General features: G+C 38.9%; 1 protein-coding gene across 1 annotated transcript in view; it reads right to left on the minus strand.

Moving 5' to 3' along the window:
- Positions 1-14,955, minus strand: part of CCDC170 (coiled-coil domain containing 170) — a 54,802-nt gene that overhangs the window by 11,234 nt on the left and 28,613 nt on the right. Inside the window, exons 5-6 of the mRNA XM_063308517.1 lie at positions 13,546-13,731; positions 6,656-6,961 (exon numbers count right to left, since the gene is read on the minus strand). Coding sequence (XP_063164587.1) covers positions 6,656-6,961; positions 13,546-13,731 — 492 coding nt within the window. The remainder of the gene's footprint in view (positions 1-6,655; positions 6,962-13,545; positions 13,732-14,955) is intronic.

Genomic DNA, 14,955 nt, shown 5'->3' on the forward strand with positions numbered 1-14,955 from the left:
CATGTGATTCGCTTAACAACCACATGGTTCGCTTAATGCCCGTGGTGATTTGCTTAATGACTGCTGCAAAAAAGGTCGTAAAATCGGGTTGGATTTGCTTAATGTCTGCTTCACTTGGCAACTGAAATTCCAGTCCCAATTGTGGTTAAGTGAGGACTACCTGTATGCCCCCTAACACAGCAGAAAGAAGGGTACGGAAAGGACTTCAGATGCCCTGCAATATATTCAAAGCTACTAAAACTGCAGTGATTCTTTAGTTTGGGATAACAGAACATAGTTTCAAAAAAGATACTCATTTCCCAGATGTTCAGCCAGGACAATAGTCCAGTCAAAGGGACAATCCATGCAGCTTCTCATTTTAACTCCATGAGTACACTGTGCACTGTAATGCAGTAAAGTACATTCCCTCAGCAATAGGATGGAAAGGAGCTGGAAATAGGTGGCTCATCTTAAGTTAGTTCTGATTAAACAAAGCGAAGACCAAATAATGTAAGACATTGCCCAAGGGACAGAAATGATTAGCTGTAGCAAACATTAAATTGTGCTCTCCTTTTGCAAACAACAAACAAACAAAAAAAGTCCTGCAAGGTGCTGAAGCATAGCCAGATACATGAAATATGGAGCCAGTTTGTTGTGGTTAAGGTGCTGGGCTAGAAACCAGGAGTCTGTGAATTCTAGTCCCGCCTTGGGCATGAAAGCTGGCTGGGTGACCTTGGGCCAGCCACTCTCTCTCAGCTCAACCCACCTCACAGGGTTGTTGTTGTGGGGAAAATAGGAGGAGGAGGGACTATTAGGTATGTTCGCCACCTTGAGTTATTTATAAAAATAATAAAGGTGGGATAAAAAATTAATTAATAATTTAATAACAATATGATTTTTATACACAGGGATATATATAGGCATGTATATGTATTGTGTCTATACATGTGTGTGTATGTGTGTCTGTATACACACGCACACACACACACACAAACACCCCCATATGGATGGTGTGACTTTGTATATTAAAAAACCCATACTAGTTTTATTGCATGCTCTTCTGGATTCAGTAAACCAGAAGGGGTTCTAGCAAGAACAAACACATCTAACCTCACACTGTAGAACATTGTGTTCCTTCCTTCTTAGGAATAAACAGCAGAACATGCTCAAGCTCAGCGGTTCCCAACCTTTATGGCACCGGGGACCTGTTTCATGGAAGACAATTTTTCCACGGACTGAGGGTGGTGGTGGTTTCGGGATGATTCAAGCTCTTCCTCTTTTCCCCAACCTTTTATTCTTTTTTCTTCGTGCCGTTTGGAGATAGCAGCCAATGGGCTTGCTTTCTCTGACAGGAGGCGGAGCTCAGGCGGTAATGCGAGTGATGGGGAGTGGCTGTAAATACTCAGGCAGTAAATTGGCTCGCTCGCCCATCACTCACCTCCTGCTGTGCGGCCTGGTTCCTAACAGGCCACAGACCAGTACCGGTCCACGGCCCAGGGGTTGGGGACCCCTGCTCAAGCCCCTTCGGGCACTGTAGTCTCAGTTCCTGAGTTCAAGCTCTCCAGAGGCTAAAGTGGACACTTCCCTGCTGGTGGTATCATGCTGGAACATAAACAGGGCATTTGTCTTTTCAAATCGGTTCTGTACTGTGAATTTGCCAGAGTTTTTCAGCAAATGCATTTGACCATTTTTCCATCCTTGATTTTACGAAAAACTGCAATTTCTTTTCGCCTGTTCTGGTCCTGTTCAGCATTTCTGCCAGATGTATTCAAGTACAGGTGAAGCACTTTGGTCCAGCATCTCCTTGTAGACCCAGAAAAATAGACCCGTTGTCAGTCCTAGCAGTGCGCTCTACTACTACTAATGAAGCCCCAAATCCTCCTCCTGTTGTAACCAAGGCATCCATTATTCTTCCCATGGGGATGTCACCTCAACGTGTTCTGCTGTCTCTTTAACGTGATCAAGTGTCATGTTATCACTGCAGAGGAGTTACATAGCCAGCTTGCTGAATTTGAAAGGTTCCGTGAGTTTTATCATTGTTTGCATTTATAACACAACTCTTTGTCACAAGCTGCAGCATAACTAGGATTTATATTGTTTTCTGTTTGTTTGGTTATTTTTAAACCTTCTTTCTGCTGTATGCTGCTTACAGCCATTTGGAGGGGAGTGGCATAAAAATGTCAGAAGTAAAGAATGCTGAAGGTTTTTACATTTCCCCCCACCCACATCCATACAGCTCAGGCTGTAACTCCCAGGATTCTGGTTGGGAACTGTGGGAATTAATACTCCCAAGATATCTGGACAGAAGCAGGTTGGTGTCAAGTATTTCTTCTCTGCCTCTCTCTCACAACCATACATGTGTATTTCTGCTGCAATCGTATATTGTCAGAACTATTCAGGAAATAGCTGTGGTACTGTAGCACAGAAGACTGAGCCAGCCCATTGCAATAAATCACAGAGGCAACTGTTTATTAAGCATCAAGCCCTCAACTTTATATCCTGAAAGTTTAGTAGGCCTTTTTACTGCACTAACAGCTATACTAAGTCTCCTAACCACGAGCTTGGATTATTCAATTGCAAACTTACTTGTTAAAAATTTTTAAAAAATACATAGCACATTTGGTTTATCCAAACTTATTTAAACTACAATTAAGTCATTATACAGAAAACCAAGAAATTTAAAAAGTGTCCATGAGCAACCTCTACTGGATCTGGGACACAATATAAACTCAAGGCAGAGGAAACTTGACTGTACTGGGGGGCATCATGAGGCATCTTGCGATAGCACTTGATTGTTACTATTAATTTCTCCTCCAAAGAAATACCATCCAAGCAGTCAAATGCATATATAAAAAGACTGTGTCAACAAATGTAGCATTGGGTTTATTATTCCAGGGGTATCTTAACAGTTGGTTAATAACATATCTATAGAGATATTTAAATCAGGCTGATTGCTTTGCCATTGCTACCGACTCATAGGATATTAAAGCTCGAGCAGAATGGTCTGACCATGCCGGCTGGAAATCCTTGCGGTTGTAGCCCCAGCGCATCTGGCTGTACCAGGTTTGAAAAAGATGTTCTTTCATACACCAAAGGGCCCTATTATATTCCCATTTTGTTTAACATCTGACCCTGAAAGAGGCCATTTGTTGAGTTGCATGGACTATCATCCGGATCTATTTCTCCTTTTCTTCAGATTTAGGTAAGACTAAATTGATGCTGAATTGTCTTCTGGAGTTGATCATGAGGTAAAAGACCACCTATAAACTGTACAATCCAAATAAGTAAGATAAAATGGTGCCTTCAGAAAGAATGGTCTTCCCCCTCTGTTAACTTTGTTTGAAAGTTTCTAAGTTTAGAGTACTGCTAGATTTGGCCTTAAGTTTAAATACTCTAACAGCTCCTACACTAATATTTATTACCAGAGAATAAAAGGATTTTCCTCAAATTACTACCTGTGAATAGGGAAGGTTGTTTTAAGAATAAAGAAAACTTTGTTAAAAATTGATGGGAATACATGGCTGCAGATATTGCTGTTCAAAAGCATGAACACTCACTACATTTCCATCATGTTTTGATTCCTTTTTCCTTCCTTCTGCCCATCTCATACTTTTATCCATTGTATTTTCTTATTTTTTACTGTTAAAAACAGAATTTTACTTTCTGTTGGAAGGGAGGAGGGAAGGAAGAAAGAAAATGTTGGTATGCATTTGTATTTGCACACTTCTGGGTGTTAGACTGCTGTGTTTCAGAGAATGGTTAGTATATGCAAGGAGAACAATTAATGTTATATATGAGATACCACATTTTACAGGCAATTAATATTAGTCAGTAGTTACTGATTGATTCTATCTCTCTCTCTACCATCATTTTTGCCTGTGTTGGTGGTAATGATGATAATTAGAAGGTTTTCTTTGGAGAGGAAGATTGTCTTAAATTTAGGGCCTTCTTTCTTTCAGGTAAATGCAGTATGTTTCAAGGCATGAACAAGTCTAGTTGAAGTCTGTTATTCACTCTCACTTTTTGTAAACAACTTTCGAACTCTCCCATATCTTTGACTTTCACTGATTATGGGGGTGCCATAATCTACTGTGTGAGACATGGAGGCTTTCAAGCAGATTCTTTCTGACCTTCACCAGGACTTCAAACAGATATCTTCAGACTTTTATCAAACTTTTATGCAAGATATCCAGGTCATTGTGGAAAATATGAGAGCTAAAATGTGCCATCAGGTTGGGGATGTGGTGGATGAAATTGAGGAATCTAAGAGTGATAGAAAGGTTTAAGACTGAGATTGGGATTTCTGTCAAGATGCTGGATGAAGACTGGATAATGAAGTTGAAGAAATCTAGGGGAGAGAATGATCTGCGAGCTATAAGTAGGCTAGATCTCCTGGTGGAATGCTATGAAAAGAACCTGGAATTTTGGAGGGGAGCAGCTGGGCTGTTTGATTTTCTTAAGAAGAAAGCTCTGTGCATATCTTGGGAATATGTAACTGCTCTGGTTTATTTTAAAGTGGGATAAGGGTTGAAGAATGTTTATTTGGTTTGCTTTAAGGATTTGACTGATGTTATTTGCCTCTAAAGATTTGGATTTACTGTTTTGAATTGGCTTTGTTTTTTGAGTTTAAGATTTTGGGTTTATTAAGATTGGAATTATTAAAATTGTTGTACCATTAAGTATAATAGAAGACAACTTAAGTGCTTTTCAATTTGATTCTTATTATAGTAAACAGAAATGTATAGAATAGTGGTAAGACGGGAATAATTAAATATGTTTTATCTTTTGGTGGGGAGAAAGATGTTTAGAAGGTTTATATGAATTCTTTTCTTCTTCATTTTAATATAAGGGGGAGGAGTAACTGTACTTAGTGATTTTTATTATGTATTAAAGTGGAATGACTTATAGAAATAATGTGGTGTTTTGGTTTAATACAGAGTAAGAGATAGATTAGGGAAATTTTGTAAATCCTTGCTGTTAAAAGTCAGAAGCCACTTCTTTCTGTAAATTTAAAAAAAAAATCTCTCTTGTATTTCTGCACTTTTTAAAATATTTTTCTTTTTTCTTTGTAGTTTTTTGGTTTTTCTGTAGTTTTTACTCCTTTCTTGAAACTTAAAAAAATTTACTATAAGAACAAGTCAAGCTGAAAAGTGAGGGACCAGAAGTAATCATTATCACCCAAGATAGGGGGTGGAGGTGGGGGTGTTACATTAAGCCAAAAGAAAGAAACGACAACATAGCTTATTGTGCTGAGAAGCCTGTAACCATGACAGTTAAATTACTACCTGGGACTTACAGCATATAATATACAGCACATGACTACCTTTTAATTCCCACCTTTTAATTTCTGAAATGAAATAAAATCTCTTTAAGATTTCTGAAAGTCTTATAATGATTTTAAACCTAACTACTGATAGTGCATTCAGCACTGCTTGTTTGCCTGTGCCAGCCTGCACAAAAACAGAAGCAAATACAAGTTTGAATGGCTTTATTCCCATCCCATGAACTCTCTGGTAATTGCTGGGGATCAGGAGAGTAATTAGCCTTAGAGGATGTAGAAAGTTCAAAGAATGTAATTTGCCTCGTAACTAGAGCTATGGTGGTCTGCTAGCAGGGAAAAGGATGGTCTATCTAGTCTGCCTCTTCAACTTCTGACTCAGAGGATTCAGACAAGACCATGACACAAACAGAGCAATTCTGCTAATGTCCTCCAAAGTCTTATGCATTACAGTGAAGTTTACACCCTGCTTTAAAGGTGCAAGAATATGTGTGGGCAGAGGGTTGCCTACAGCCACCACAATCCAGTATACATAATATACAACCCATAAGTCAACTGAGTTCAGCTGAGCTTACTTTTAAGCAGCATAAAGAGGATAGCCCTACAATAATCATCAAGTGCTGTGAACACCAAGACCCAGTAGGAATAACTGGCAGCTGTAGGAAAAAAATTTAAAATCAGTAGATAGAATTCTGATTACTAGCAGTGCTTAACTTGAAATATCCTTTCCTCATTGGAAATAAATCGTACCTGTTGAAATTACGTCATTAATACATGCAAGCTAAGTTACAGCTAAGTTACAGTACATGAATTGTAAGCAGGAGAATAATGGTGGAATTCTCTCTTGGCAAAAGATTTAGATTCCTTTTTGAAGACAATGAGGTTAAATGTGTGGTTAAGTTCAGATGTTTGTGCAGCAGTCTGGTTACTGGTAAAACTATATCGGAAATTTGAATCTTCTTCTATTACAATGGTTAAGCTGAGTTTGCAGTATATCTTGCCTTCTATTTTAGATGATGAGGCAGCTGCACAGGTGTCCACAGAGGGAGATTGGGATAGGGGCAAGGAGTAGGAAAATGATGTAATCATTGTGACATGAATTCTGCCCTTTATGTACATGCAATCAACGTTACGATGTGACCATGGAAAGGCGCAGTTTGCTTTGTAATGTCAAAACACAAGTTGTGTCATTCCAGCATCAATTGTAGCTAGCGGTGTATAACTATGGAGAGATGCTGTAATATTTAAAACTGAAGAGTGAAAGAGTTTTGTTCTTTTGCTCAGGACATTATACAAGGAGGCTGTCAACATCTAATTTTAATTTAATTTAATTTAGTTTTAATTTATACAGAGGAATAAATTAAGTACCCTGAAGAAAAATAACAAAAGTTAACATACTCTTTTTTTGCTCTCCTCTCCGTGGCACAACTCTTGGATTTTTTTCACAATGTCTTCCTTGGATGGAATAGCTACAATGGAAGTACTCCCAAGTACAGTCACTATTTGGTCCTTGAATTCATTGTGCAACTTTTTTTCCACCGTGGCCTGCTCTAGACTAGTTCTCAGTTCCACTTCTTTTTCATTGCAGCGTATCTTTAGTTGGCCCAATTCTTCCCAAGCCCTTTGGCTGGCTGCCAGTCTGTCTTGGAGGTTTCTGATCTCCTCCTCAAGATTCTGCTTAGCTCCTGTCATGTTGTTGAGATCCTAAAATAAAAACAATAACAATATTTACACATCAGAGAAAAGAGGAAAACAATGGTTATTCCACAATATATTTTCAGGAGAATAGCAGTGATGTTGTACATTACTAAATCTTGCTTCCTAGAGATGCATGGATAGCTTCTGCTGAAAGAAAAGAAACAAAGAACCCAGAGGGTTGGAACAAGCCCATCATTAGGTGCAGCTGGGTAAATCTTCAAAGTCCCGCCATCGACCCTTGCCATGATTCTCTTTCAATATACTGTAGGCTGGACCCAAATAATTGGATAAATACAAAAGTCCTCTTCTATTTGTGAAAGGCCAATATGGATCCAACCCCATGAATGATTCAGCATCGGCAAAGGAACAGGACAGCACTGGCTTGGAGGAACTTTTGATTTATTTCTTGCCATACTGAGAAAAATCAATCCACCCAAACCACAAGGCTGAAAGCTTTGGTTCTCAACCCCTACCAAAGTCTTTACACCACTTTCACCACCCAAAGGACATTAACTGGGGCAAGTGATGCAATTTGCATCATTTGCATAACGACACCATTACGCAAACTGATGTGGATGGTATAATTTGCTTCATTTATTATTATACAAATGACATGAATTACTGTAGATAATTTACCTTAGGTTTAACAAACATTCAGGATTACTAGACACCTTCTTCCCTTTGAATGACCTGTTAAATGAAGGTTTTACTGTGGTTAATTTGATTCAATTTAGATGGCTGCCCATCTTTCCATGGTGATTCTGGGCAGCTAAGAACAGTTAAAAACACAACCAACAACTAAAATGAAATACATAACTGGCAGCAAAGTAAAAAAAAATCAAACTACAATTCACATAACCATCTCACGGGCTCTGACTGACAGTCTGACCACCAAGATCAGGAACACAGCCACATCTTCAAGGCTATGCAAAAGACCAACAGAGTCAGGGCCAATCTGACCTCTGGGGGAGTGGGGGTGATGTTCCATAGGGCAGGCATAAAGACAAAAAAGGCTCTCTTCCCGGGTCCCTCCAGATGACATTCCTTAATTGATGGGACCCTTAACATGCCTCTTCTGCCAGATCAAATGGTATGGGTAGAAACAATTGGAGAGAAGCACTTTCGCACTTTTAACGGCTCTTGATATGTAAATTTGAATACAAACATTATATTCAAAATGTTTAAAATGACTTCCTTACCTGGTAGGCCACAAACACTTTGGATTATATTGTTATGGCTTGCTTAAAAGAAAAGTCTGAGTACCACTGCTGTGGAACAGAAGCTGCAGACTTTTGATTTTGATTCTTTTGTCTGCGCAGGCGTGTGTGCATTTTATGAGATGACTAGTTTCAAAAGCCGAAGTGACGTTCTAGCTGTGAAGGGTCAGGATTATTTCTGCAATTACTCCCATGTTAAATACAGATTTTTAAAAAAGAAAACTGTTAAATACATAGTTGTCACCATTCAAACCTATTCCAACTGGGGCCATCACAGCCAACATGATCTGCTTTTCTGCATTTTGGCATGCTTCCATTTAATTTAATTTAATTTCCCTGCTACTTTTCTTAAAAGGATTTGGTAGGAAGGGGGAAAAAATTACTCTAGTGCCAAGAATTAAATTACAGTTCTTGTGGAAATTAAAGAAACATTTTCAGATTGCAGTATTATTCCAATAAACGTTTCCTCTCTGTCACAGGTGCAGCACAACATTGCTTCCCCACTCTGTTAATAGCTGATGCTGATCTAATTCTATATTATTAAGATTTTGAGATGTAAATAGAAATACAAGACACCCATCCTGAAACAGAAAACTGGTCACAACAGTTTGGAAGACCACAGCAGTTAAATGCTTTTGTAGCACCTGAGTTTTAAGGTGCCATCTGGCAAGGTGCCCTTTGAGCCCATTGTGATCCATTTATTCAGCTTCTCTGAGCCCAAAATACTCACTGCTCAGAGTATTGGTTGAGCAGAGATGGCTCCTATTATTGATCACTTGCTTATAGAGGGAAAGGAGCAAGAGGACAAACAGGTCCAAGCAATTCCAGGAAGTGGCAGTGGGACCCGATTTGGGGTGTGGGCCTTGGCAGGTATGCAGCACAGCCAATCAAATATCAGCCCTGTTTTGGTGTTTTGTTTTGCTTTTTTTCTTCACAGCCAACCTCTTTAAATCCGCCTTAAATTAGTCTCTGGCTACATTTCCTCCAAATGGTACGGTGTGATCACATTTTATGCCCCTGCACACAACATATTCATGCCCACTTGCCTCACACTAGTGCAACATGTTGAACTAAGATGTAGAAAGCTTATTGTGCCATCCAAACTTTGATTCTTCATTGCTTGAACTTTTAGAAGCCAACATCCAACAGGATTTGCTTTTGCTTAAATACTGCGGCTTGTTTTGGAATTCTTAGCTTTATATGTTTGGAATTGCTAATTAGGAGTGAATGAGCTATGGACAATAAGTCAGAGTAAGGAAGGATCTGACTGAACACGGACTCTGGGGGAACAAATGCAGCAACTGCATTTGATACCTGTTTCAAAAGTATGCAAATGAAGTGTGTACCAAGAAAAATGAAGTGGCTGCATTATTATTTTTTTAAAAATCTAAGTTGGGGGGCCAGGGGCTATGCATGGAACGGGTGGGGTGGGGTCAGGAAGCATATTGGATGGATGATGACACAAGGAAAGCAGGGCTATGTTACTCACATGGACGGGGCTGGATGTTCTATTCTTTTGCAGGTTTAGCGTACGTGTGTGTCTTTTCAAAAAATGGGTTAAGCATACTTACGTAAGTGAACTACTGATTTTGTATGTTTTGCAACTCAGAATGGCATGAAACTGCACTGCTGATTTTCAGCAATTATACCAAAATTCAGCAGGGGGGATGCTTTAAGAGCTGCAAATGGGGAGGTCAAGCGTGGGAAGTCTGAGAGTCCTAATCTAAAGAAACAGTAAAGGATGTAAAGTGATAAGGTTATATGCTGGTAACAAAAAAAGTACAGTCCCTTGATTTGAACTTGACTCCTGGCGACTACATGACCATGGATGTTTCTTGGCAAGAATGAAGTGGTGTGCTATTACCTTGTTCCAGGATTTATGTATTTATTTTTTAACTTCCCAGTTTAGTCTGTTTGTTTGTTTGTTTGTTTATATATATTTCAAATTTCTATCACTGCCCATCTCCGCCAAAAGGGGGACTCTGGGCGGTTTACAATAAAATCCACAATTAAAAACCATAAAACACCTAAATTACAGTGCAAATAACCAGTATAAATAACTAGAATAAATATAATAAATATATTATTGCCTGGATATTTCTTGGTGGTCTCCCATTCACGTCCTAAGTAGGTTAATTCTTTGGAGATTGAGTAAGGTCAGCTAAATGCTGCCACCTACTAGGAGAACTGGTAGCACATAGGGACAAAAATCAGGAAGGCAATTAAAAAGCAAGGATACCTTAGGTAGGAAATTTGGAATAAAAGGGGTCCTATTTCTCCTTGAACTCTTCCCTATTTGTTGCACTTGCTTTTACTGATATTTAGAAAGAAGAGCAAGCTGAACATACTCTAATATCAACACTAAAGCAGAAAAAGTTATGCAGATAAATCAGGCAACAGGGGCATATTTATATAACATCTGCTATTTCATTATTGAAAAAAATGTTCTGTATTGATACCACACACCAAGGAGGGGGAAGATATGCAATTATTGAGTACCAAGATGCCTATCGATCCACATTAATTAAAACCTGAATTTTTACAAAATGTGAAGGCTCTCCAAACAATTGGCTGGATCTCAGAGGGGCTTTTGAGAAAGGGAGAAGAGTACTGTAAGCATATTGCTTATCTCGAGGGAAAGAAAAGCAGCTGTATGAAGAATAAAGAGAAAGATGGCCATCCAAAGAGCTGCCATGACTGCACTGCCTTGGAAAGCATTTGTGCAAATTAAACATCAATTTGGCTTTTTTCCCCCTCAAGACATGATCTGTTATGACAACAGCATGACGAGGTGGCGCAATTCACACTGTATCCAATATTCACTATATTTTGCTAACTCACTTGTTCCTGCATGGAAGGTATTTCCCCAGCATATGTGTGTATTTGTTTAATCTATATTCCATATTTCCTCTTACTGCTTAAGGCAACTTCCGTGGGAAACTCCACTCATTTTACCCCCACAGAAGCAACGCTGCATGAGGTAGGCAGGGCCCAGAAAGAATACTGGCCCAAAGTCACCCAGAGTTTCCATGAAAATGAAGATTTGTAGCAACACAGAAGGAGTTTATTCCCAACAAAATAACTATACTGTCCTTCAGTGGAACTTGCCTTCATAGTTCGCATAAAAGTGCTACATGACTCCTCTCTCAGAAATGTGTATAGAAAAAGTGGAGATTAATTCAGCCTCCCCTCCAGAAAAATAGAAAAATGAAAGGGATAGTCTTCCACCACAGAATGGGACAGGCTAGCTTTGTTGTTATGAGATGTACTTGTGACTGCAGTCTCTGCATTTTCAAACAAAGAAAATTATAAGTCTCTTTAAAGCAATCTTCTAGGAGAATTGTTGTTTGTTTGCCTGTTTATAAAACGCATAAGGACTCCCAACTCTTAATTTATGCATCTGGGTGATATATATCAATAACAACCAAAAAAAATCAAAACTCAACAAATGTAAATCCAGTATAACAAACCTCAAGGGTATACCCATAGCCAACACTGAAAATAACCAACACTCCCTCTCCCAACAGAACAGGCTCAATTATCATCCTAGACCAATTAATCTAACACAGTTTACCAACTGGTTCAAGTCACACCATTTCTGTCCACATAAGCATATATTAAATATATTACCTTACAACAAAACTGAAAGCACAGTTCATCAATAAGGAAATGACAGTGGGGCAAGGTGAGCTCAAATGTTCAAAACATTGTATATTAACATCTGTTTAAGTTTCCAGTGCCTCATAAAAGGTTAATGGCAAAAACAAAATAAAACAAAATGTTCATGTTTGCAGTAAAGTCACTGCCATATTTTCCATTGTGGTTTTATCCATCTGGCGCCCAGACATACTTGTCAGACACTGCATATGTACAAAACATATAGTCCAAAAGGCCACCTCCCTCACTTTAAAAGAATTCTTAAGTGCTCAACAGTTCCTGTAAACAGGGGTATCAACTGTCCTGATCACTTTTCAGGACTTGTGCTGAAAAACGAAATTAAAGAAGAGAAAGCCTGCCCTACCTGCGCTCTACCTTCACAATAGCATTGTTCTGAATCCAAATATAAGGCATGGGATTTCATAAATGAAACAATTAGCAACATTGTCTCACAAGAAGAGAGGAGAGGAGAGGAGAGGAGAGGAGAGGAGAGGAGAGGAGAGGAGAGGAGAGGAGAGGAGAGGAGAGAAGAGAAGAGAAGAGAAGAGAAGAGAAGAGAAGAGAAGAGAAGAGAAATCTTGGTTTCTTCCAGTTTAATTTCCAATACTTTACATTTTTCTGTACTCCATTTAGCTCAGATGAAATTTTAAGACTTTGGCAAAATCTAAATTCACTGGAATGTCCAGATCCTACAGAAGCTCTGTACTGATCAAAGGTAAAAGTATCAGAGTCTCATTAACAACCTTCTGATTGTACAGTTTACAATCAATTGCACAATTTACTTCACAAATAAAAAAATACATGTATTCTGAAGTGTCCCTGTAGTGTTTTCGACAAAAATCTTAAGAGATTAGTTGCTCCATTAAAAAATTAACCTCTTTATAAACCATAAAAACATTATTTAAAAACCTTAAATGCATTAATCCATTTAAAACAAGATTTTAGATATAATCACACTTTAATTTAAACCAGATCAGTTGAGGGATTCAAGATATACTTCTCTTTAATCTGATGTTAGCTTGAATATCTGTTTCAATAATCACTTTTCCTGTACTGAAAATCACTATGTTCCTCTAGCTGGATCATTTTGGTGCAGCCCACCATTTTTTAATGTTGTGATTAGTATGTGCCCAGTTGTTCGAAAGATCTCAGAATTAATCCAACAAACTGAATCTGCAGAATGAGCTGACAACATAGGATAAACATTTCAGAAAATCTGGCAAAAAAATTTCAGTGTGAGTGCCAAACTAGATATCCAGTTGGTTTAGACTTCAGCTCCCTCAATCCCTTGTCACCGGGCATGCTGGCTGCATCTGAGAGGAGCTAAAATATAAAATCTCAGAAGGTCATCAATTTGTCTAACTTTGGCCTAAAAGCTGCCTATAGATAACTGTCCCCCAATCGTGAAAAGCAGCTATGCAATGGATGACAGAAAAGTGGAGCTGAAGTTGATTCACATCACCAACACTGTGGTCCCAATCTGAATCAGAGGCTCCTGTACATTTCACTACTTGCTAAAATAAAAAAAAAAATAGTTCTGATCCCAGAGCATCAGCACCTCTCTCTAGGCAAGACCTCAGAAAACATTTTGAAATACGCTTTATAAGGAATTCACACCCACCATTATGCAGACTGAATGCACAAACAATTATTCTGAAGAGCACCTCACATATGGAGAAAGACCTAAGGTCATAAGCATGCACCAAGAGGACATACATCACTTAGCTTTTCGATGTCTTGAGAGCAAGCTGCTGCTTTTTTTTGCTCTTTGTTCATTTCTGAGACAAGCCTCATGATGGTTTCTCTGTTGGCCTTCAGTTCCATCTCATGAATGGTTGTGGTCTCTCTGAGGGTGGCTATTTGTTCTTTTAGCATGTCATTTTCTTTACACATACCACGGATCTGGAAGCACAGAAGTGAGATTTTATGTTCAAACTGGTGATTTAATATTGTTTTTAATGTCACTAAATCAATGTATGTTTAAATACTTTTGCTTTGTCATATTTCAGTTATACCACTGAAAGGGGTACTTGAAATTGAGCAGTTTAGTGTCTGCACTGTCCTCTGTGGCCATATGTTAATACTTTAACCTCGGTAGTAGAATTTAATCTAGACTGCCTCCTATGGAGATGCAGGAGTATCCCAATTAGTCTATAAAACAGATGCTTTCCTTGATATTGGGAACTGGGGAATCATCTGCATAAGCATTTAGGCTGCTGTTGTAAATTTGGCTCATTTTTACACCACATTGCCCAGTCCCCAACCCCCTGACATTATTTCTCCCCCAATATTCCATTTCATCCAGACTGTTTTTATGACCAGTTTTGCACTTTTCATGTTCCATGTTCCAGTTGTGCATCTTCCATTATAGGTATGATATCACTCTTGCCAGTGGGATTGGTTTTAATGATAAGAAACCTTCTTCTCTGGCCTCCAGAGGGTGAGATAGGATCTACAAGCAGGAAATCACGGATCCCCCTGCACCACAGGCTATCTGTCAGTGCATGCCGACACAAGTGCACATCTGTGACTAACCCACAGTCTTTATTGTGAAGCCTATATTCCTTGAACAGCTGCTCATACAATGACCAGATCCAAAACAAAGCAAAACAAAATGCAAAGGTAGCACTCTGAGAACACAAAGAATAAACCACCTGGGACCTTACTTCTACTATTACAGCCCTACACAGTAGTGTATACTGTTTGATTGCCCGATAATGCAACAGATACCACAGTCCATTCATTCATATGTCCCCCCAAAGGGCAGAAACTGCTTTTTGGGGGAAAAAAATACAATGCCTAAGAAACCAAAGTGGCTCCAAAGCAGATCTGATTATAATTTTCTACAGCTTGTAATTAAAACTCAGAGAAAGCAGTTTAAAATAACGAATCAAAGACTAGAGATGAATAGCTTGCACCCACTGGTCAAACCACAACTCTTCTGGCAACTTTGGTGCATGAGAACTGTGTGCCAGCAAATGAGAGGCAACAAGCTTTATCCCTCTTGCGTGAAGACAACGGAAATCAGGTGGGCCTCACGCAAGAGGACACAGAAATCCATTCCTTCCTCACCATGCGACAGAAGCCAGTATTTTAATTAGCCCACTGAGAGTATGCTAGTAACGT

The sequence above is a fragment of the Candoia aspera genome, chromosome 1 (assembly GCF_035149785.1).
Source record: "Candoia aspera isolate rCanAsp1 chromosome 1, rCanAsp1.hap2, whole genome shotgun sequence".
Classification (NCBI taxonomy): Eukaryota; Metazoa; Chordata; class Lepidosauria; order Squamata; family Boidae; genus Candoia; species Candoia aspera.